Source organism: Cololabis saira, chromosome 4 (assembly GCF_033807715.1).
Source record: "Cololabis saira isolate AMF1-May2022 chromosome 4, fColSai1.1, whole genome shotgun sequence".
Taxonomy (NCBI): domain Eukaryota; kingdom Metazoa; phylum Chordata; class Actinopteri; order Beloniformes; family Belonidae; genus Cololabis; species Cololabis saira.
Window position 1 is genome coordinate 48,003,467 of NC_084590.1, and position 26,115 is coordinate 48,029,581.

Sequence of the window (26,115 nt, forward strand, 5' to 3'; positions counted from 1 at the left end):
CTTAACAAAAATAAATCTCCTCTTACACTTATAATGTTAGTGGCCAGCTGAGCTGGTTTGGTATACATAATGCATGTTCCTGGGTTCACCACTGGAGTTTATAAATGCTAATTGGCACACACCTGTGATGGCCACATTCACTTGGAGAGCAGGTCAGCTTGAGTAGGGAGGAAAGGGGAGCAGAGAAGCAAGTAAGTTTTAATTTGTCTACCATGCTGTTTTGGTTTGTTTGTTTCTAGCATGATTCATGTGAAGTGTTTTTTTTTGTTGTATTTCTTTCAAGTGCAGTTTGGTTGGGGTACCTGTTGCCAGTCATTGTTTAGATGTGGAAAGTTTGCACCCTTGGTAGGCGAAGCGAGGTATGTGTTTGGGTTTTAAAGAAAATGTAAACGTAAATGTATTAAAGTGTTAAATGTGTAAACTTAAGTGTTTTAACATGTGCAAATATTGATAATTTGTTATATTTGTTTTTTAGTTTCACGGTACTCGATGGAGAAATAAAAGAATTGTACCAGTTGAACTCAACGCAGTCTTATTGATGCCAAGGGCTGTAACAGTGAAACTCGACGCTGTATTGGAGCCATCTTCTATCGAGTGTCATCCTCCATCTGCGGCTTCAGCATGCTACAACTACAGTGAAGGACTTTTTGTAGCTGAGGGTAAAGTCACTCACAGAGACACTGAACTGTTTGAGTAAAGGTTGAACATTTCATGCTATCTGCTCGTCTCTATTGTATGAGACAATGGACAGTTAAAGATTTTATATGACATTACCTTTTATAAATGCTCTGAAGGTGTGGTGTTTCCGTGCATTTGTTTAAACAGAAATTGCTGGTTTTAAAAAATAAAATATTAAGGTGCACTGAAGGTTAACATAATAATCATCTTCAATCTTGAAATCAATGGTACTTCAAAGAGGGAATTTATTTATTTATTATTTTTGACTGAATTTCATGCAAGTTTTATTCTATTGTGGCACTGTTAACTTTGATGTGTCTAAAAGGTGTAAATGTCTGATCAGAGCTGTGGTTTAAAGCATTTAAAAATAGTTTAAAACCACTACCTATCAAATTAAGTTCAGACAAACCCTTCAAAGCTGCTTTGCTATAAACAGTTGGTCAAAATTATTAAAAATGTTAGCCGCTCCTGAAGAAATAGGCCAAGAGTTGCAAATCCAGGAACAAAAGAAAAAGGAAAAGGCGTTCAACAAGGCATATGAGGCTTGGAGACTTGCAGCTAAGGAAATAAGAGCCAAACTAAAGACCTTCTGCTCACCATCGGATCTTGAGGAAATCCAAAGAGACATTACAGCTAAACATGACAAAGTGTGCCAGCATTATGAGTCAGTCAGACGCAATCTTACAAGTACTCCAGATGTTGTCAAGAAAATGGATGCATGCAGCATTTTATCATCTGAGATTTGTGACCTTGTAAATAAATGAATGGAAAGTGTTGAAGTGACTTTCAATGATTGCCTTGAGAAGGAGAGAGTAAGGATGCAGCTAAATAAAAGGGAATATGGATCTGTTTTTGGGAGAACCAACACGGAAACAGTGGTTTCACAGTCTCTTAAAGGATCTGATGATCAAGTAAGCTCCATCTCCAGGTCCTCCAGCAAACGAGCTGACGCTGAGGCTGAACTTGCAGCCAAAGTGGAACAATCAAAGGCTATTCAAATGCTGCATGCTCAACAAGCAAAGCTGGACAAACTGGAGATTGAATGGAAATTAAAGCAAACAGAGATGCTAACAGAAATCAAACAAAAGGAGGCTGAAATGAAATTAAAGCTGGAGGAGGAAAAATCAAAGTTGCAGCAGCTGCAAGCTGACAGTGAAGTCAAGGTTGCAGAGGCACGTGTGAGAGCATATAACAACTTTGATGCATCTGGAGAAGGTGATAAAGCGAGTGACAAGGTTTTTCTTGACAGCCATAACACTGATTACAAACCTTTCCTAAATCCAGTAGCTACGCCCTTTGTGCCTCGAGATGCAGCACCCCTAAAACCAACTCAGGAAGATGCCAGTGTTGCTCAGGAAGCCATTTTGACTCAAGCAATGACAAATGCCTTTGCTTTAAGCCGTTTACCGATCCCAGAGCCATCAATTTTTACAGGTGACCCCTTAAAGTTCATAGATTGGAAAGTATCCTTTAAGGCCCTGATTGATCAGAAGCCCCTCCCAGCAAGTGAGAAAATGCTCTACTTGAAGAGTGAGTCATCTAGCAGGAGAGGCGCGCAAGGCTGTGGAAGGTTTCTTTTACCGCAACTCAGAAGATGCATACCGTGGTGCCTGGGCTGTTTTAGAGGACAGGTATGGCAGTTCATTTATTGTCCGAAGAGCCTTTAGGGAGAGACTCACGAACTGGCCAAAGATAGCTAACGACCCAAGAGCACTACGAGAGTTTGCAGATTTTCTTCAAGGCTGTGCTGAAGCTATACCACATGTTAAAGGCCTGTCCATCCTTGATGACTGTGAAGAAAATCACAAACTTCTTAAGAAATTACCTGAGTGGTTGGTGTACAGATGGAGTCGAAGTGTTGTTGAAGAGTTGGGTCGATCCGGTGATTATCCAAGCTTCCTAGATTTCACAAAGTTCATGCAAAAGGAAGCCAGAATTGCTTGTAATCCCATCGCCTCCCCTTTCATGATAAATATGAAAACAAGTGATGAGGGGTTATCAAGAAGAGCTAAAACATTCAACACAAGCACTGAAATGAATGGCTCCATCTCGGCAACACCCGAAAGTTTAAAACCAAGGCCATCATGTTTATTCTGCAAAGGTGAAGCACATGGTATTGCTACATGCTCAGCCTTTGCATCAAAATCCATGGAGGAAAAAAGAGCCTTCATTCATGAATATAATTTATGCTTTGGATGCTTGAGAAAGGGGCACAGTGCCAAGGACTGCAAAAGGCGGCACACTTGTAGCACTTGCGGTAGACGTCATCCCACCTGTCTGCATCAAGAAAATGTGAGACCTGCAGAAATGACAAGTAATGACTCTGTTGCCACAGGGGACCACGTAAACAATGACGTCCACACAGTTATGTCCCATGCCTTGACTCAACATGCTTTTGCCACCTCCAGTATTGTTCCTGTCTTTGTGTCCTCAATAACAGAACCCCGGAGAGAAGTACTTACCTATGCTCTTCTCGACACACAGAGCGACTCCACGTTTATTCTGGAAGATTTAGTTCTAGAACTGAATGTGAAAACTCAGCCGGTGCAGCTTAAATTAAGCACAATGACAGCTGTTGATACCATCATAGCCAGTAAAACCGCTGGTGGTTTTCAAGTTCGTGGACTTAACTCTGAAGCATACATTCAAATACAGCAGGCTTACACACGGGACTTCATACCAGTAGATAAATCCCACATCCCCATCAAAACTACAGCACTTCAGTGGCCTCACCTCAGCCATCTGGCCAACAAGTTACCACCACTTCAAGATTGTGGGGTGGGACTCCGTATTGGCTATAACTGCCCATCAGCCTTAGCCCCCCTAGAGGTTATTATGGGTGACAGAAATGAGCCCTTCGCTCAACGAACTGCTCTCGGCTGGAGCATCATAGGGTCAGCCAACCCTCACATGGATAGATGGGGGAGCCATAGTTTTGTGCATCGTGTTGCAGTTAAAGAACAGCTTGTGCCCACTGTCACAGATGTGTTAAAGTCTCTGGAGTCAGACTTCAATGAAAGGAGCCATGGGGACAAGTATGTGTCTCAAGATGATGTTCGGTTCATACATTCTCTGAGTGATAATATTAAGCAAGAAAAGGATGGACACTATCAAATGCCCCTCCCATTTAAAAATAACAGCCCACCAAGTCAGCCAAATAATAAAAGGCTAGCTGCTGTAAGGCTGCAACACCTGAAAAGGAAGTTATCTGCCAACAAGCACTATCATGACCAATACACTGCCTTTATGGAAGAAATCATCAGCAGAGGTGATGCAGAGCCAGTCCCTGCAGTTTTGGAGGGAGAAACTGCATGGTACATTCCCCACCATGGGGTGTACCACCCAAGGAAGCCAAATAAACTAAGAGTTGTGTTTGATTGCTCAGCAAAGTTTAATGGCATCTCACTGAATGACACCTTACTTACGGGCCCGGATTTGATAAATTCACTGGTGGGAGTTTTGTGCCACTTCAGAAGGGAGGAGGTTGCTGTAGTCTGTGACATTGAAAAAATGTTCCATCAATTTCGTGTTTTCCCAGAAGCTCGCAACTACTTAAGGTTCCTTTGGTGGGAAAGTGGGAAGTTGGAAAGTGAACCACGAGAATATCGGATGACAGTTCATCTCTTTGGTGCCACCTCCTCACCTGGATGTGCCAACTTTGGTCTGAAGTACCTGGCACAGCAATACAAGGCCCTCCATCCTGCAGACATCCCTTCAGCTGGCTGGTTATCCAGTCCCAAGTTTCTATGGGAACCAGAGGTACTTCAAACATCTAAGCCCTCTATTAAGCTTCTGGCTGGTGACCCTGAGGTCAAATCTGCTCATGTGTCTGCAACTCAAGTCAGTGAACAGGCAGATATCTTGGGTCGGCTGGAGAGGTTTTCTTCTTGGACCACACTCCTTAAAGTGGTCGCAAGAATACAGAGGCTTGGTTCAAAGCTAAAGCATGTTGACCTTGTGATTGTAGCAGAACGCAAGAGAGCTGCTGAGGAAGTTTCACATCTACTACAGCAACAAGCCTTCTCTTCTGAGCTAAAGCTTCTTCAAGGAAAGCCTCAGGGATCCAGTTTTCCAAAGTCAAGTCCACTCTTTAGGCTTAACCCCATCCTGGAGGAAGGACTTCTTCGTGTTGGTGGAAGGCTTAAAGGTTCAATCCTCAGTGAAGAACAGAAGCACCCCATTATTCTTCCAAAAGACAGCCACATCACCGAGCTGATTTTGTCCCACTTTCACAGCCAAGTATGCCACCAAGGCCGAAATCAAACCTTGATGGAGCTACGGGCAAATGGATTTTGGGCACTAGGTGGGAGCAAAACAGTTTCGAAGTTATGCAAATGTGTGCTGTGCCGTAGGCAAAGGAGACCAGTGGAAGAACAAAAAATGTCCAGTCTCCCAAAGGAACGCTGTGAAATCTCAGCTCCATTGACATTCTGTGGGATGGATTGTTTTGGCCCTTTCACTATAAAGAATGGTCGTAAGGAGATCAAGAGATATGGGCTTATCATCACGTGTTTGTCCTCTCGTGCAGTTCATAATGCTTGATGATATTGTCATTATTAAGGAGGACACTCTTCCAAGAAATGAGTGGTACTTGGGACGAGTGGTTGAAACTACAGAAGGGTCTGATGGATTGGTTCGTCGGTTCAAGTTGGTGAGCGCAAGTCAGCAATGAAAAAGGACTTTCCCTCAAAACCCTCAATTATTGAACAGCCTATTCAAAAACTAGTACTTTTGCTTGAAGGTGATTCATTTGTTCAGAAAGGTAACTCCTATCAGACATAATGTTGACTGGTTACATGGTGATCCGCATATCGAGTTTGTGGCCAGCTGTGAAATCATACATGAGTAACTTTTGTTGTTTGGTTAAGTTTAATCATGTTATGATTTGGTGGGAGTGTTAGTGGCCAGCTGAGCTGGTTTGGTATACATAATGCATGTTCCTGGGTTCACCACTGGAGTTTATAAATGCTAATTGGCACACACCTGTGATGGCCACATTCACTTGGAGAGCAGGTCCGCTTGAGTAGGGAGGAAAGGGGAGCAGAGAAGCAAGTAAGTTTTAATTTGTCTACCATGCTGTTTTGGTTTGTTTGTTTCTAGCATGATTCATGTGAAGTGTTTTTTTTTGTTGTATTTCTTTCAAGTGCAGTTTGGTTGGGGTACCTGTTGCCAGTCATTGTTTAGATGTGGAAAGTTTGCACCCTTGGTAGGCGAAGCGAGGTATGTGTTTGGGTTTTAAAGAAAATGTAAACGTAAATGTATTAAAGTGTTAAATGTGTAAACTTAAGTGTTTTAACATGTGCAAATATTGATAATTTGTTATATTTGTTTTTTAGTTTCACGGTACTCGATGGAGAAATAAAAGAATTGTACCAGTTGAACTCAACGCAGTCTTATTGATGCCAAGGGCTGTAACATGTAAGGTGAGCATGAATCAATCTTTTTTATGATGTAAAATTGTATGTATTTACTTTTATTAATTTATTTAATTTTAGTTGTTAAATTTCTGGAAAAGAAAAAAGTCAAATCATACATGAGAGAAACTATTCAGTTTGTGGCAAAATATTTTTAATTGTATGAAACTGAAGATGCATAATGCAAACCTGACATTTACTTTTAGTTCAGTTTGTGGAAAATGGTTGGCCTGGCTTTCTCTTTAAAACTTAAACAGTTATAAAGCATTACAAACTGTAACAATAGGGCACACCATTGTTTTGTATTTTATGCGTTTCATATAACATTTTTTTTTTCCAGTCATATGTTCCTCATTCAAAGGTTGTTAAAAAAATACTGCTATAATATCGTATCGTTATCGTGACCTCAATATCGTATCCTGAGATTAGTGTAGCGTTACACCCCTATGCCTTTGTTCGGCAGCGCATTCATTCATGACCGGTTTTTGGCCCTTATGGCTTGCCATATATTTTACTGGCGTTCATGGACAGCAGAAAACGCCGGTTTTTATGCCACTCATTTAAAACGCAGCCTTTTACGGCGGGTTTTGTGCTAATAATGGCATCTCCCTCCACTTTAACCCGCCGGCGGCATCTCCCTCCCGGGATAGGAGCTCCAACAAACCCCGCTGCTCTGGAGATGTTGCTGCTACTCGGTTGTAGAACCAACCAGATGTTTCCAGAACTGCAGACACTCACGAGTTGGTGGAGACTTTAGATTGTGTGTTTTAACTTTAGATTATGTGTTTTAACTTTAGATTGTGTGTTTTAACTTTAAATTTTGTGTTTTTGTTTTAACTTTAGATTGTGTTTTTTAACTTTAAATTATGTGTTTTAACTTTAGATTGTGTCTTTTAACTTTAGATTGTGTCTTTTAACTTTAGATTGTGTGTTTTAAAGGGAAAGTTTCGTTTTTTACAACCTGGACCTTATTTCTGGCATTTTTTATGGTTGTATACTCACCCAGAAAAGTTTGGTGTCATTTGGAGTCCTTCGGAAGATATTAGGAGTTTTGTGCGAGCCGCTTATCCTTATAATGGTAGCGAATGGGGGCACAGCGGGACACAGATGATGCAGCGTCTAAATAACACATTATTGCCGCGAAACTTGTTCATTTCTTTTATGAATCACTAGATCTTCTTCTGGGCATCTTGCAGGACCTGTTGTCTACATCCGGGGCTGTGTGTGTAACAAGGAAATCAGTTTTTAAACAAGACCTCTGACCTGCATGACGTCATCTCTGTGCGCGCATCCCGGACAGGTACAGCTAGACTTTGCTAACGTGACTGCTAGTAAGTACAGCCGTATACTCTGGCTCAAAACGGTAAGGACGTCCATCATATTCAAAGTCGTCGTCCAGAACCTCAGAATTTGACAAATATTCAGACATGTTTCAAATAACTAACAGTAGCGAACTCCAGCTGTACACAGAGCTGTGTCTGCGATGCGCGCACAGAGATGACGTCATGCAGGTCAGAGGTCTTGTTTACAAACTGATTTATTTGTTACACACACAGCCCCGGATGTAGACAACAGGTCCTGGAAGCAGATCTAGTGATTCATAAAAGAAATGAACGAGTTTTGCAGCAATAATGTGTTATTTAGACGCTGCATCGTCTGTGTCCCGCTGTGCCCCCATTCGCATTATATGGATAAGCGGCTCGCACAAAACTCCTAATATCTTCCGAAGGACTCCAAATGACACCAAACTTTTCTTGGTGAGTATACGACCATAAAAAATGCCAGAAATAAGGTCCAGGTTGTAAAAAACGAAACTTTCCCTTTAACTTTAGATTGTGTGTTTTAATTTTAGATTATGTGTTTTAACTTTAGATTGTGTGTTTTAACTTTAGATTGTGTCTTTTAACTTTAGATTATGTGTTTTAACTTTATATTATGTGTTTTAACTTTAGATTATGTGTTCCAACATCACAATTGTCATCTTTGTGTGCTGTACTGGAAGGCACCAGTAGGTGGTGCTGTAGGACTGATAGGACTGGTGCCTGACGGAGGTCAATAAAGTTTTATTCAGTTTACCTCACGCTGCCTCATGGTCTGATATATTACATGGTGTCAGAAATTGACTAAAAAGACGGAAGGATGGACCACCAAAGACCTCCGGGGACATTAAATTTAGAAGGCAATCTTGCAGAAAGTTGGAGGGTATGGATACAAAAGTTTGAGATTTATCTCATTGCAAGTGGAGTCTCCGAGGAGTCAGAAAAAGTACAATGTACCACATTTCTTCACGTCGCAGGAGACGATGCTCTCAAGGTTTTCAATACTTTTGAGTTTGATGAAGATGTTGATGGACTTGAAGGCTTAAAAGAGCTGTTCAGAAGGTACTGTGAACCGCGGAAAAACGTAACATTCCAGAGACATTTGTTTAATACCAGAGTGCAAGGAAATGCTGAATCCATTGATGCTTACGTCACAGATCTTAAAAATAAAGCAAGAGACTGTGAATTTGGAGATATGACAGAGTCACTGATCAGAGACAGGATCGTCTGTGGTTTTACAAATGATCAGATCCGAGGCAGATTGCTGAGAGAGCCCGAGCTAACGCTACAAAGAGCTGTTGATATTTGCCGTGCAGCAGAAGTTAGCCGAAGCCAGCTAAAAAAGCTACATGAAGAGAATGACGTGCAAGTTCAAAAAATATACAAACAACACAAGCAAAAGAAAGACAGGCCACAAACAAAGAAGGTAAGATCACATGCAGATTGTGGACGATGCGGGTACAAACATGAAGCAAGACAATGTCCAGCATATGGTCAAACCTGCAACAAATGTCACCGTAAAAATCACTACGCCAAGATGTGCATGAGTGGCGGACAGATGGATAACCGCCGGAAAGTACGAGGTGTTGAATGTGACACAGCAAGTAATGATGAAAATGACATGTTCATTGGGCCAGTGCATGTTAATGAAAAAGACAAGCGTGTGAACAAAGTGGTTGTGAAAAGTGGCAGAGAGGTCTGGAAAGAGTCTGTGAATGTGAAAGACCAGCAAATCACAGTGATGATAGATACAGGTGCTGACTGTAACGTCATGTCAAAGAGTGAATTAGAAAAGCTGAAACTGAGTGATGACAAATTGAAAAAGTCAAGCTTCAAGCTAGTGGGTGTTTTTGGACAGAAAGAAAAGCCACTGGGGCAGAAGAACATTAAATGCTTATTCAAAGACAAACAGTATGAGATAACATTTCAAGTGATAAAGCAAGAAGTAACAGCAATACTGGGAGGCGGGTCTAGTGTTGAACTAGGAATGGTGAAAAGGATCTATGGAATGACAAGAAAAATACAGACAGACATCTTGTGTGAATATGAAGATTTATTCACAGGACTAGGCTGTGTGCCTGGAAGTCCCCGTATTCAAGTAGATCCTGAAGTTTCATCAGTGATACATCTGCCAAGAAAAGTTCCAGTCGCTTTAAAAAAGGACATTGAGAAAGAACTGAAACGAATGGAAAGCCTTGATGTCATAGAGAGACAAACAGAGCCCACAGATTGGGTGAGCAGCATGGTGACCGTGGTGAAACCACACAAAATCAGAATGTCTTGATCCACAAGATTTAAATAAGGCGATAAAAAGAGAACGCTATCCTCTCAAGACAGTGGAGGAAGTAGTAGCAGAAATGCCTAACGCAAAGGTTTTCTCTGTTTTGGATGCCAATCATGGCTACTGGCAGATCCAGCTAGATGAGGAGAGTTTACTTTAGTTTAGTTTAGAAAGCTCCAAACTCTTCACTTTCAACTCACCGCTGGGAAGGTACAGATTTAAGAGACTTCCTTTTGGCATATCCTCAGCGCCAGAAGTCTTTCAGAGATGTTTGGAGAAACATCTAGAAGGACTTGAAGGAGTGGTAAATGTTGTTGATGATATTCTGGTGTGGGGTGAAGACCAAGAGACACATGACATCAGATTGAGAAAGCTACTGGACAGACTGAGAAGCATCAACATGAAACTCAACAGGGACAAATGCAAAATTGGATTAAATGAAATCAGCTACATCGGACATGTATTGAGCAAAGATGGACTGAAACCAGACATGGAGAAATTGAGAGCCATACAAGGAATACCAGAGCCACAAGACAAAACAGAACTGCAGAGATTCTTGGAAATGGTGCAATATGTCGCCAAATTCATCCCAAATCTCTGGGAAGAGTCTGCACCACTCAGGAGGCTACTGGAAGGAGACACTATCTGGCACTGGGAACACGAACAACAAAAGAGCTTCTCAAGACTCAAGGAACTTGTGAGTAACACACCAGTGCTGAAATATTATGATGTGGAAAAGCCTGTCATACTCTCTGTTGATGCGAGCACAAGTGGTCTGGGAGCAGTAATCTTACAAGAAGGACATCCCATAGCATATGGCTCCAGGTCGCTAACAGATTGTGAAAAACGATATGCTCAAATTGAAAAAGAGCTGCTTGCTATTGTTTTTGGCTGTGAAAGATTTCACCAATACCTGTATGGGAGATCTGTGCAGGTTGAATCGGATCACAAACCCTCGGAGACAATCTTTAAAAAGTCTCTTCACAAGGCACCAGCCAGGCTGCAGAGGATGTTAATGAGGCTTCAAAAATACAGCCTACAAGTGACTTACAAGCAGAGCCAGTCTGAAAGATCTCCCAGATGTCACAAAGGAGAAGGAGTTGGAGGTGAGCTACATGCTACGTAGCCCAACAGCTACCAGTTTCAGAGGAGAAGCTGAGTCAGTTCAAAGAGGCCACACGACAGGATGAGACGCTGAGTTTGCTTATAGCAGCAATACAGGACGGATGGCCAGAGTCAAGGAGACAAGTTCCAGAGGAACTACAACAGTACTGGACTTTCAGAGAAGAGTTAGCATACTCTGATGGACTTGTGTTCAAAAATTCAAAACTGATTGTGCCAGTAAAGTTGAGAGAAGAGATGTTGGAGAAAATTCATGAATCTCATATGGGAATTGTGAAAAGTAAGGAAAGGGCCAGAGATATCATATTTTGGCCAGGGATGGCCAAAGAGTTGAAGATGTGAAACAGAAATGTGCAGTGTGCAACAAGCACAGAAATCAAAATCCAAGAGAGCCCCTGATATCATCCAGTCCCAGAGAGAGAGCTTGGTCAAAGTTGGGAATGGATTTATTCCATTTTAATAATGCTGAATACATTCTCTGTGTGGACTACTTTTCCAAGCACCCTGAAATCATAAAATTAAGCGGTACAACAAGCAAACACATCATAACTGCTTTGAAATCTATTTTTGCCAGACATGGTGTGCCTGATGAACTCTTCTCTGATAATGGAAGGCAACTAGTCAGTGGAGAAATGCAGGAGTTTGCAAAAAGCTGGGAGTTCACACATACACAGAGTTTCCTCAATCAAATGGCCAAGCCGAAAGAACCATTCAAACAGTGAAACGTCTGCTAAAAAAAGCACAGGACAGTCACACGCACCCATACATTGCTCTTTTAGAGTACAGGAACTCACCACTGAGTGGAGTAAATCATTCTCCTGCACAGGTTCTGATGGGTAGAAGACTAAAAACAAAGCTTCCAGTGTCAAATAGCTTGCTGCAGCCCCAAGTCTTCAAACAAGTAAGAAACAGTTTGATAAATAGACAAAACAAGCATAAAAGCTACTTTGATCGTGGCACGAGGAACCTACCAGAAGTGAAAGAAGGAGAAAGAGTGAGAATCAGACAGCAGAACACGTGGCAACCTGCTGTTGTTCTGAACACACTTGATAAGCCAAGGTCCTACATTGTTCAGACAGACAAGGACCAAATCTACAGAAGGAACAGAAGACACATTCTGAAAACAAAGGAAAACTGGACCGTAACACGACCAACAGAGACTGACGACAACATACATGATCCACCGCAGCTGATGGAAAATAAACAATCTGCAGGAAGAGAAAGTGAACACAGAGAGGATTTCCAGGAGAGACTCTTACCTGAGAAACAGTTTCCTGCAGCAAAGTCTCCATCACCTGTTGTCACACCCATGTTGAACAAAACAAATGAAACTGTGAAAACCACACGTTATGGGAGGCCAATAAGAGTTCCTCTAAGATTTAAAGAATAAGGACACATGTTAAAAGAAATCTGTTCCAAAATGTTTCTGATGTCCTATTGAAATGACCTACTAATTAGTTGCAAGTTTATAGACAACTGTGTTGTGGTTTATAATGTGATATTAGTAGAAATTGAGTTAATAGCTGGAGTACAGATGAGAGAAACAGTTAAGTATGTTAACACATTTTTGTTATGAAACTGAGTTTGTATATTACAAAAAAAAGAAAACAAATCTAAATAAAGGGAGATGTCATGTATGTGCAGTACTGGAAGAAACCAGTAGGTGGTGCTGTAGGACTGATAGGAATGGTGCCTGACGGACCTAAATAAAGTTTTATTCAGTTTACCTCACGCTGCCTCGTGGTCTGATTATTACAACAATAAAACTCCAGCAGAACCAGCAGCATCTCCAACTGTTTTAACTTTAGATTGTGTGTTTTAACTTTAGATTGTGTGTTTTAACTTTAGATTGTGTGTTTTAACTTTAGATTGTGTGTTTTAACTTTAGATTGTGTGTTTTAACTTTAACTTTAACATTTTGTCCTCCATCTTCCCAAAAATGTCAATTAACTTAGATAACTGGTCATCCCTCTTTCTTTCCCTCTCCTCCTCCTTTTCATCCAGCTCCCTCGGCCTCTTTTCCTGTCTTTAGTCTTGAAGAAAGTCCAAAACGTCATTTGTCCTTTTTTTGGATTTATTGTGTTTATTTGTAAATATATGGTGAAAATAGATATTGGGTGACAAACTTTAAGTCCTTGTTCTGTGATAATTTTTCTGTTTGTTCATAACAGCTACACGTATCACATACAATAACTTTCTCAGAATGAAGAAAGAAGCCTTATTTGTTTGAAATATTTCCCCTATGAGGTAGAGTGTTACACAAGGTACTCCGGGCATCAGATGTGGAGCTTCCTCGACGTCTCCTTGGTGAGGTTTTCTAAGCTCGTCCCACTGGGAGGAGACCCAGGACCAATGGAGGGAATCTGTCTCTCAAATGGCCTGGAATGTCTTGGGTCGCCCTTAGATGAGCTTGACAAATGGTTCTTTTCCACTAGTATCTACTCAGCGCTTCTACCCTCCACGCCCCCGTCTGGCGCTTTTCCACTACGGGCTGAGGCGGGTGGAGCCGTGCCAAGCAGATACTTCTCTTTTCTGCTGAGGTTCTAACCGGGCTGAGCCGGCACTATATCTGACGTCATCACCCTCCACGGCACCGATTGGTCGGGGGCCGTCAGACGTTTGAATCAGGAAGCGGGAGTCAGCGCGAGAGCGGCTTGCAGCGATTTTATTATACAGCGTAAACGTCTGTTTGGTGATCCAACTCTGAGGTGCAGATGTTCATAAACCGGACGGCTGAGGAGAGAATTAAAAAAGGGATGTAGACGGGCGATAAGGAACGATCAGATCCACAGGCTCTGTTTTTTTTTCAACAATATATTTATTGGCTTTTTTCATTAAATATACAGAACAGACATCCATAAAAACCCTCCCTCCCATCCCCAATAACACAACATTCTCAGTCAAAATGTTAAATAAAGAATACAGTTATGTACATATACACATACACACAAGCCTGTATACATACATGCATACACATATGCACATATACTCATATATACATATACATGGGGAAATTAAATTGAAGAAATAAATAATAAAGGAAGAAATACATGAGTAAATACAAATAAAAAAAATAATTTGCACCTGAGTTACCTTAGCTGGAGTACACTTTCACAAGTAAAACCAGACTGAAAATAAAAGTACAATTACAATTATCCACTCACAAGCATCTTACATCCTCACGTCACTCATACATTGTAAGAAAGGCGTCCACATCTCATAAAAACTCTTGACTTTACCTCTTACTATGTATGTAAGTTTTTCCAATGCCAAACTGCTAGACATCTCCTTAATCCATTGATTAGAATTAGGTCCCACAATATCCTTCCATTTCAATGCAATTACGCGTTTTGCCTGTAACAAGCAGAAATTAATAAGTCTCTTTTCTGTCGTACCTGCTGGAAAATCTTCAGGGTATATATGTAGTAAACATATTTTAGCTTCAACAGGAATAACGCTTTCTGTTAGTTTAGAAACCAGTTTGAGAACCTCCTTCCAGAACACTTGGAGCTTACGACAGCTCCACATGCAATGAAACAACGTTCCTATTTCTTCATTACATTTAGTGCAATTGTCAGGAATACTGGGATTGAAATGGTGTAATTTAACTGGTGTGATAAAGGTCCTGAGCAGCCATTTATAATGTAACAGTTTGCACTTAGTATTTATGGTTTGGGTTGGGGCAAGAAGACATGTCTTCTCCCAGTCCTCTACAGAGATGTTTACCTGAAGATCATTCTTCCAAGCAGATAGATATGCATGAGAGTTTTCTTTGGAACCTGACAGTAATATTTTGTAGAACATGGACAACTGGCCTCTATCATGTAAATGTTTTACTGTGAGCTGCTCAATGTTGGACAGTGAGGGTACCAAAGTGGTCTTAATTTGGGAATAAATGAAGCTTCTGATTTGTAGATACTTAAAAAAGTGTTTTCTTGGAAGGTCATATTTATCTATTAACTGCTGAAATGACATTAGAGTTCCTTCACTATACAGGTCTGCAGTTTTGCTTAGCCCTTTGTCCATCCATTGCTTGAATCCTGCATCACGCCTCCCTGGTTTCAAACTATCATTTCCCCAAATAGGTGTGAAACATGACAGTTTGGTAGTTTAATTTAAGAAGATATGGGCCTCGTGCCAGATTGATATAGTGTTTTTAAGAAATGGATTATGTGTATGTTTTATAAGCTTTTTTATTTGTGAAGAGTAAAGATATAAGTACAGTGGGAGTTCCAATGTGTTATTTTCTATCTCTATCCTATTGTTTGTTGGTGGGAAGTGTCATTATCAGTAGAGCGATCCTGTAATGGGTCTGGCACACAGTTAAAATCACCGCCAATTATATGTTGTCCAGAGTATGATGATAAAGAAAGAAGAGGTTCTGATAGAAAACAGGATCATCACTATTAGGACCATGTATGCATATTAAATTAATCTGGAGAGACACTATGGTACCATTAAGTATAATCTACCTCCCTGATGGGTCTATGTATTTTTGAACCAGCTGAAAAGGGACCGTTTTATGAATCAATATCATGACCCCCCGAGCTTGAGAAGTAAAGCAGGCTGAATAAACTTGCCCTGGCCATCTTTTTTTAACCCTGCTGATGTCACTTTGTGTCAGATGAGTTTCTTGTAGGAAGATTATATTCGATTTCATTTGCTTTATTCTACCAAGTACTTGCTTAAGTTTAACCAATTTGTTTAGTCCTCTTGTATTCCAGCTAGAGATTTTTAACTCTGAACTATTCATCTAACAATAATAGTATCACTTGTTTGCTTGGCTGTGTATTAGGATAGCATGACTGGAAAAGATAGAAATTAGAAATAAAAACAAAGCACTGAGAACTTGACCCCTCCCATGAACCGAAAGAGGGAAGGAAAAAAATAAATTAAATCAGTCCCCTCACTGTCATACATAATAATATGTTTCTGTAACAATAATAACAGACAGAGAGAGGGCCACAGAGACTAAAATATCTCTGAAGTCCGGGTAGGTGAGGTGCCCGTAAAGTCATTAAGATGCATAAATTGTCCACCACAGGAGTTCACAACTAAAGGCGCCCATATTGTAGATGGGGAGAGAAGACCAAAAAAAAAAGCTGGCAGATAGTTTCAAACGAAGGTCCTCAGTCTGTCACTGCAGTGATTTCACAGACATACCTTTAATGTTCGAGTCGGAATAAGGTGGGAAGAGGAAAGACACAGGAGATGCTTGGCTCAGCTCTCATGTCCCGGGGCTCTCGGGTCGCGGGGATCCCTGTGGAGCAGCCTGCAGCCCCCGGAGATGTTCCTCTGCTTCTGTAACGGATTTGAAGATCCGGCACTGCCCGTCATGTGTGATCACCAGGTGAGCCGGGTACAGCAGCCCGTAGCAGATGTTCATGGATCGGAGTCGGACCTTAACGGCATCAAACTGCCGCTGTTGCTGGCGGGTTTCAGCCGAAAGATCTGGGAAGAAACTGAACCTGCTAGTTTTCATACTGGACCTTTTTCTGTATCCTCGCTGCTCGCAGTGTCTTCTCCCGGTCCTTATAATTCAGTAACTTCATGATGATCTGTCTCGGAGATGAGGACTCATTGAGCTTGCTCGCTCAATGATGGGAGCGGAGGTGAAAGTGTCACCCAGCACCATAGGCAGCCAGTTCTGCAAAAAGCTCCACATGTCTGAACCCTCGTTTTTTTCGGGGAGACCGACTAGTCTCAAGTTGGAGAGTCTTCCTCGGTCTTCTTGGTCCTGTACTTTATTTCTAAGCAGCTCTGTTACTCCCTCAAGTTGTTTAACTTTTTGTTGGAGAGCAATTATCTATTCTTCCATCTGTGAGACCCTCTCCTCCGCCTCCCCAATCCTCCTGGACTGTGAAAGTAAATCCCCTTTTAATTCCGTTAACTGCTTCCAGCATGACTGTCTGGAGAATTCTTCCCTCAGTGTACGAATCGCGCCCAGTATGTCGCTGTTTGAGGGGGTTCCAGCATTAGCTTCGCCTTGACTCGCGTTAGCATCACTGCTAACACCGACTGCAGTGATGCCGGTCGAGATACTTTGTGGCGCCGTTTTTGATGTTTGTTGTCCAGGTTTAGAGTTTTTTGGCGGCATCCTTCCACTCAGGTCCACAGGTCTTTGAAAGTTAGTTTGTTGAGATACCGGTCGCTTGTTCAGAGTTTTTCCAGAAAGTTAGCTGCGAGCCACGTTGCTGCGACTGGTCAGCAGCGCACCATAACCGGAAGTCCACAGGCACCCTGTTTTACTCTTAGCCGCTCGCGGGTCCAGCTGATTTCTCATCTGCGCCGACACGAACAAAGGGGTTGCGCAATCGAATACGTCACAGTAGCTTCACCCCAACCCGTCCACTTCTCACCTGGCTGTGGAAAAACAAATGAGGACCAAGCGGGTGGAGCCGGGATGAGGCGTGACGAGTAGGTACTAGTGGAAAAAGCGCCAAAAGTGGCTAGGAAGTCAAAAGTCTTGGCTTTCCTGCTTACGCTACTGCCCATGCGAACCAACCACGGATAAGCAGAGGAATATGGGTAGATGTTATATTTTGAATGTATTATCATGTTTAAAATGTGGTTTATAAGTATAGTGTAAAAATAACCGTGCTTCACGCTAGGGCTGGGCGATATATCGAGTATAGCCGATGTATCTCGGCTTCTACTCTGTGCGATGTACAAAATGACTCTATCGTGCATATTCGAATATAAATTTTGCTTTTAGCCGCGGGCATTAAATTACAGGCTTTTCTCACTCTCTCGTCTCATCTCTCCTTCTCTGAGACATAAAACAAGCGCACCCTGTTACACACGTATGTCACGTGCTGTCCTGTGTGCATTATCATTGGCCCCCGACCAGCTGCAGGTGTCGGCGCTGCTGTCCGGGACCGCCGGTCACTTCCACCCCGCTTTAACTTAACTTTAACTTTCCTAAACTCGGCCTGTTTGCGCCATGATCTCATCCGCACAGTTGTTATGCGCGACGGACCCGGTTTAGTAAAGACGGGAGGGGATGTTTTCTCCTCGCACGGCTCTCCGGAGAGCCGAGGAGCCGTTCAGTGCGACACGCGCAGCCAAGCCTTTAGGCTGATTTATGGTTCCGCGTTACACCAACGCAGAGCCTACGGCGTAGTTGCGCTTACGCTGTAGGCTACGCCGTAGGCTACGCCGTACCCTACGGCGTAGGTTCTGAGTCGAGCTGCCAGAGCTGACAAACGTCACCTAGTGTTGCTTAAATGTGGCCACATGAAATCAATCACTATCATCGAAACAAAGTCAAACAAGACTATATGACATCATATTTCTAAAAGTAAGTGAAAGTGATGCAAATTAAAGGAGGAGAGGATGAAACATTGCAGTCCCTACACCTACAATTAGTCTTAATATAAAGGTGCTGTAAAGGCCCTCCTGCTCAGAGCAGCTCATCCTGGTAAAACCAGGTAAAACCAGTGTCGTGCCAAAAAGTGATTGCCTGCCAGAATCTGATTTCTCCCCTGAAAATGGGTCTTTTTACCTGCCAAAAATTGATTGAAGGCCAAATACAATTAATTAAACGTTGTTTCTACCTAAATATGATTTGATCTCATTCTTGAGCTTCATAATATAAACACTAGAGCTCACAGGATTGCTTTTAACTCTTTTAAAGGAGCATTACAACACAAAATAGGCATTTTCACCTGCCAAAAATTATTGAAGGCCAAATAAAGTTAATGAAAAGTTGTTTCTACCTAAATATGACTTGATCTCATTCTTGAGCTTCATAATCTGAAAATCTGACGTTTTAGCACTAACGTTCAACGGGCTGCTGTGCGCGCTATCGCGGCCAGAAATCAGAAGAAATCAGATTCTGGCAGGCAATCACTTTTTGGCACAACACCGGGACCAGTAGATTCTTAGCAGATATTCTTCAGACAGAGTCAGAGAGATGCAACGTGCACTTTCTGTTTTGAAATGACACTTTTTATGTTTGTGCCACTCACTGCTTAGTAACTGTTTAATAAATACAGTTTCGATAAATTTGACTTATTCCCTCTTTTTTGCATGAAAGTTTAAAATTAGCATATATTAATGCAGTATGAACAAGAATTTTTTAATGTAGACATATAGAATTATCATACTGGTGTGATTGTAGGCATCAAAGTGTTAATTCAAGCCTAAGGCACAATATCGAGATATATATCGTGTATCGTGACATGGCGTAAAAATATCGAGATATTAATAAAAGGCCATATTGCCCAGCCCTACTTCACGCTGTAAAGTCCAAGGCTGACACCAGTATTTATGTGAACCTGTCATTTCCAAAACCTCTGCACATGGTCAGAGGCAGGAGTAGATTTTGTTAACACCAATGAAAAGTTTAGAACTATGGACATTTCAGCAACACAAAGTGAGGAACTTTTACTCTGCTGATTTTACCCATGAATCTATTCTGCTCATGTTTCATGAATGAGACCCACTGAGTTCATCAAACGTTCATGGTCACTTTGATTTTTTTTTTGTATTTGTTTTGTTTTTTTGTGGAAATTATGGTTATCAAGAACAGTGACACATCGAGGTTAAGCAAAACATATGTTGGACTCCGGCAGGGCTGCCCTTCGTAACCGGTCCTGTTCATAATTTTTATGGACAGGATTTCTAGGCGCAGCCAGGGGCCGGAGGGGATCCGGTTTGGCGTCCTGTTGGCTTCATTGGACCGGGACCTTCAGCATGTGCTGGGGCGGTTTGAGGCCGAGTGCGACGCGGCAGGGATGAGAATCAGCACCTCCAAAACCGAGGCCATGGTTCTCCAACTGGAAAGGGTGGGTGGAGAAGTCCTTCCTCAGGTGGAGGAGTTCAAGTATCTCGGGGTCTTGTTCACGAGTGAGGGAACGATGGAGTGTGAGATTGACAGACGGATCGGTGCAGCGTCAGCAGTTATGCGGTCGATGTACCGGACCGTCATGGTGAAGAAGGAGCTGACTCGAAAGGCGAAGCTCTCGATTTACCGGTCAATCTACGCCCCTACCCTCACTTATGGTCATGAGCTTTGGGTAGTGACCGAAAGGACGAAATCGCGGATACAAGCGGCCGAGATGAGTTTTCTCCGCAGGGTGGCTGGACGCTCCCTTAGAGATAGGGTGAGGAGTTCGGTCACCCGGGAGGAGCTCGGAGTCGAGCCGCTACTCCTTCACATTGAGTTGAGTCAGCTGAGGTGGCTTGGGCATCTGTATCGGATGCCTCCTGGACGCCTCCCTAGGGAGGTGTTCCAGGCATGTCCCTCCTCCCTAGGGAGGTGTTCCAGGCATGTCCCTCCTCCCTAGGGAGGTGTTCCAGGCATGTCCCTCCTCCCTAGGGAAGTTTTCCAGGCATGTCCCACCGGGATGAGACCCTGGGGAAGACCCAGGACACGCTGGAGAGACTATGTCTCTCGGCTGGCCTGTGAACGCCTCGGACTCCCCTCGGAGGAGCTGGAGGAAGTGTCTGGGGTGAAGGAAGTCTGGGCATCTCTGCTGAGGCTGCTGCCCCCGCGACCCGGGAACGGATAAGCGGCGAACGATGGATGGATGGATGGATGGATGGATGGATGGATGGATGGATGGATGGATGGAGATTACACATGTCTGTCTGAGACAGAATGTCTTTGGGGTGTGACGTAACCCTGCATTTTATCACTATCTTTGTTTTCAGATTATGAGCATCCTATGCCTCAGCAGGAGGCAGGGCCAGACTATACCCAGTAAATCTACCAAATAAGTTTCTCTTCTGTGCTCACGGAACAGCTGCTTCTGTCCTGTGTGATCAACATGAATAATCTGAAGTGGTTACATAGGTGTCATTGGTAAATTTCCATCATACTTTACAAATAATAATGATTACATTAATCCTCAATATAGCATTAGACATTCATTTCACTATTCAAATGCCACCTACTACTATTAATGTATGTACCAAGTAAAAAAAAAAAGCCATTACCATTTGTAATTCTTCTTAAATTGGTAAATATCCCACTTTTAATGCTGGAATCTATGTTGTCACCTGTCCTTTTTACACTGAACTAACACAGGGTGGTGGGTTGGGGGAGGGATTCATTAATGACAAGACAGTGATGTCTGCAAGGTTCTCATCCACAAAGTCATAAATCAGCATATTGCAGAGCTGTCAACGGCAACTGCCTACTAAAATGACAGACCTTTGTATAACATGACACTCGGGTCACAACTTAACAAACACATAAAGAAGTTATTTGCGTTCAACAAACACAACAGCAGGAGTGGCAAAGGAGCCTGCTGGTTATATTTGTGCAACATGATTTGGGGCAAAGTTGCTATGTAAATCCTGTTACTCAGCATTGATCTGCCACCTGCTCCATCTCCTGCATCAGTCAACTCTTCTGATGGTGGTGAAGCCAGCAAGACCAACCAAACAGACAGTGGGCTGTCACGTTAGGTAGGACCCCTCGATAATGCCTCCCGAGTCCTTTTCCCTCCCCATAACTCCTCCTCAATTGCAACATACAGATTATTAAAATTGGCTTATATGGGTTGTTTTGATGTATAGGAAATAAAACTACTCAATAAAATGGCAGTATCCTATGCAAAAATGTAAAAATATGCTTAGATGGACTTGTTCTATGGTAGGTCAAAAAGGGTTCAACAAACATTAATCATCCAGTGATAATAATGGGGTTGTATCTAAAAACGCTGACCATGGGGTGTTTTTTTCCTTGCCCTGTTGGTGGAATCTTGAAATTCCAAAGTTTCTGGCAAACTTCACCCCAAAAGGTTCCTCATGACTTCCTTCAGTGGTTTTTTTGAGGCTTGGCATTGGCGGTCAAAAGTTTGAAGAAATAGTTCTAGACTTTACAAGTCTAGAGAACAAATATTACTTTATAAAAAAACAAAACAAAAAAAAAATGTTAAACTGGTCAACAATAAATCTATACGAGGACTCAGAAGCTGTATAACTGCACTGCAATTTCCAACTGGCCAGCAAGAATTCGCTTGGTGATTTGTATGGATGAAGAGGTCCCACACTGGCAAAAGTGTGGGACTGGCAAAAGTGGTCCTTAGGGAGAAGCAAAACGTGCTCAGTAAGATACTTTATATTGCAGGCAACATAGACATGTTTGCATGTAAATTATTAGATCATGATCAAATGAAACGCACAATAGTACATAAGAATTTATGTTGTGTATGTTACCCCTCGAGCCACCCAAACACATGCCGCTCCTTGATAAAATGAGGACTTAAGAAGAGCAGAGGAGTTTGTGCTGCTCATGCAAAAGCTTTACACCTTTACACTGGCAGTCTCCAGTGACAAAAGTGCGACCTATGGTGAGATTTTACCCATCCTGAAAAAGCTACAGCAATACTACACCGTGCAGGAAGAGGACTCTGCCTTGGTTGTATTTGTCACTGGCTCACTGGCTTTATTTTTGACTGCTCAGTTCATATGTTTTTTAAAAAGGACATTTTTATTTATTATTATTTTTTTTTTCTTTTAGAAACATTTTGGAATTGTGGAATTGCCAGAGAATGATGCATGTTGTATTTGTTCATTTCTACGGGAGAATATTTATTTTATATTGGTGATGCTAATCAACTTTTTGTTGTTGTCTTTTTTCCCAAATGAGAATTGATAAGGGATAAAAACCGAATCGTTAAGCAGAATGAAAAAAGGTTGGAGGATCTTAACAATACCCATCCATATTAATGAACTATTTTGATGGTTTTCGTGTTAGTAGCTTTAACCATTTACACTTTTGATTTGACGTACTGAGATGTTTCATCTGAAGGTCTCTGGCTGTCAAGAACAGCACTTTAGACAGACAGCACTTTATAGAAACTGAAAAGCTTTTGAGAGTGAGCCAATAAGATGATTTAATTCTTCTTCTTTGTCCTTACAGAAACATAAAGGCAAAGAGAGACCCACAAGTTATCGCTGTGATCACTGCAAGAAAGTCCTCACCACTTCATCAGGTCTGAGAAGACATAAGATGATTCACACTGGAGATAAACCGTTCAGATGTGATCAGTGTGGAGCAGCTTTTACCCAACAAAATGATCTAAAGATTCACCAACGTATTCACACTGGAGATAAACTGTTCACTTGTGATCAGTGTGGAGCAGCTTTTACCACATCAAGTCACCTAAAGAGACACCAACGTATTCACACTGGAGATAAACCGTTCCGATGTGATCAGTGTGGAGCAGCTTTTACACAACAAGGTCATCTAATGACTCACCAACGTATTCACACTGGAGATAAACCGTTCAGATGTGATCAGTGTGGAAAAGCTTTTACCACATCAGGTAGTCTAATAATTCACCAACGTATTCACACTGGAGATAAACCGTTCAGATGTGAACAGTGTGGAGCAGCTTTTTCCAGGCGAGATCATCTAAGGACTCACCAACGTATTCACACTGGAGATAAACCGTTCAGATGTGATCAGTGTGGAGCAGCTTTTACCCAACAAAGTAATCTAAAGATTCACCAACGTATTCACACTGGAGATAAACCGTTCAGATGTGATCAGTGTGGAGCAGCTTTTACCACATCAGGTAGTCTAAGGATTCACCAACGTATTCACACTGGAGATAAACCGTTCAGATGTGATCTGTGTGGAGCAGCTTTTAACATATCAGGTAATCTAAGGACTCACCAACGTATTCACACTGGAGATAAACCGTTCAGATGTGATCAGTGTGGAGCAGCTTTTACTGAGTCAGGAAAGCTAAAGATACACCAACGTATTCACACTGGAGATAAACCGTTCACTTGTGATCAGTGTGGAGCAGCTTTTACCAGACAAGATCATCTAAGGACTCACCAACGTATTCACACTGGAGATAAACCGTTTAGGTGTGATCAGTGTGGAGCAGCTTTTACTGAGTCAGGAAAGCTAAAGATACACCAACGTATTCACACTGGAGATAAACCGTTCACTTGTGATCAGTGTGGAGCAGCTTTTACCCAACAAGGTAGTCTAATTATTCACCAACGTATTCACACTGGAGATAAACCGTTCAGATGTGATCAGTGTGGAGCAGCTTTTACCCAACAAGGTAGTCTAATTATTCACCAACGTATTCACACTGGAGATAAACCGTTCACTTGTGATCAGTGTGGAGCAGCTTTTACCAGACAAGATCATCTAAGAAATCACCAACGTATTCACACTGGAGATAAACCGTTTAAGTGTGATCAGTGTGGAGCAGCTTTTACTGAGTCAGGAAAGCTAAAGATACACCAACGTATTCACACTGGAGATAAACCGTTCACTTGTGATCAGTGTGGAGCAGCTTTTACCCAACGAGGTCATCTCAGGACTCACCAACGTATTCACACTGGAGATAAACCGTTCAGATGTGATCAGTGTGGAGCAGCTTTTACCCAACAAGGTAGTGTAATTATTCACCAACGTATTCACACTGGAGATAAACCGTTCACTTGTGATCAGTGTGGAGCAGCTTTTACCAGACAAGATCATCTAAGAAATCACCAACGTATCCACACTGGAGATAAACCGTTCAGATGTGAACAGTGTGTAGCAGCTTTTACCACATCAAGTCAGCTAAAGAAGCACCAATGTACTCACACGAGTGATAAACTCTAAAGATGTGATCAGTATGGAGTGCGGAATTGCAAAAAACACCTCAGCACAGCAAAAAAAAAAAGCAAAATAATCAGACAACATCATACCAAAACTCGAAAGACTAACATATGATGCCCCCTGGACACCTCCTGGGAAGGTGCTCCTGGCATGTCCCACCAGGAGAAGATCCAGGAAACACCAGAGGGAATGTCTTTTGGCTGACCTGGGAACGTCTCTGGATCCCTCCAGAAGAGCTGGAGGAAATGTGTGGGGTGAGGGAAGTCTGGACATCTCTGCTCAGACTGCTGCCCCCGCTAACCAGTCCCACATCAAGTGGATGGAAATGGATGGATGGACAAAATCCATATATCTGCAAAAAGCACAACTTTGTTACACCATACTGAGATACAGAATGTAATCTAACTATAGCATTAACTATTCCACAAATACTGCGTTAGCGCATCTCTAACATCTCTTCCTCCTCTCCACCCCGAGCCACTGCCACCACTGGCTGAAGTGTTGCTGCTGCAGGTACATCCTATGATGTTTCATAAGTCTTTCCATGACTTTCACACAGATTATGCAGTGGACAGGAAGTCATCACCATTCATTTCACCAGTCGGACATCACAGAAGGCAACCTGCTGAATTCATCTTCCACAACCACTCGTGCTCAGTTGACTTTGTGCTTAAACGCAGACTGTTCTGCTGTCAGTCGTCCAGTGTCATGGAATGGTTTCAAGAGCCAGTCCTGCAAAGGATAAGTAGAGTCTCCAAGAATGAAATACCCAGCAGTCACTGTATATTCCTGATGTGAGCTAGGAAGATGTTCCTCCGACTGGCTAACTCCTGTGTATGTATTATATATGTAATCAACCATTTGTCCTTGAGAGCTGAACTTTCAGGATCGATTCCTTGAATGCTTTGCTAAATTTGCCCCTTTTAACATTTCCTGATATTTTATGTTAAATCCACTGTTTTTCTGCAATTTCTGTACATTTAATAAATTTCAGTACCCTTTTACCTGAAGTCTCCATTAACACCAAACTTGGCACAATTAATTTTTTGGATTGTACTTGTCAAGCCTAACAGGTTTGAGGACGATTTGTCAAAAAACTTAATCGTACAGGAATATATCATGTTTCATATCATATTTATTAAAAAGATCATAACAGTGTTAACATATGGATATTTAGTAAGCCAAGAGGATCCTTCTGGATCTCTGCCCTGAACTGGACCAGCTGCTCCGGTTCAGACCAACATGTTCCTTTCAGTTGGAGCTGCTGACAGGTCGGACATCTGTCGCCATGACGACCGTATGGGACGAGTACTGGAGACTAAAGCCAGATCCTAAAACATCCCATAACTGCCTGGACAGAAAAACATTAAACACATTTTGCATGCGAAAAACCGGTTCTGTAAAGTTGTCTTTTAAAATAAAACTAACATGTCACTGAAAGGTTGGTTGGTACGAACTGATGTGAATCAGCAATATATGAATAAAGTTTTTATTGAATGTTTTGGCACTTTCAGAGTCTTATATGGAGTCGGCTGCAGGACTATAGAAAGTGTTAGACCGGTCTCTCCTCCTGCGGCTGCAACAATCCGAGTGGAGGAATCCGATCGTGATGCTTCATGTTTTAAATATGAGTTTATGTTGTTCACAGTCAGTACGTACACATGCAGCGATTCAAGCTGGTTGCAGATCTGATCAGATAATGACATGTAGAAGATT

The 26,115-nt window shown here is 42.1% G+C and overlaps 1 protein-coding gene across 1 annotated transcript in view; it reads left to right on the forward strand.

The window, feature by feature from the left end:
- LOC133442059 (gastrula zinc finger protein XlCGF49.1-like) overlaps positions 1–25,846 on the forward strand; it is a 97,820-nt gene extending 71,974 nt beyond the window's left edge. The window contains exon 2 of the mRNA XM_061719960.1: positions 22,690–25,846. Coding sequence (XP_061575944.1) covers positions 22,690–24,402 — 1,713 coding nt within the window. The 3' untranslated portion in view covers positions 24,403–25,846. The remainder of the gene's footprint in view (positions 1–22,689) is intronic.
- Positions 25,847–26,115: the final 269 nt, after the last annotated feature.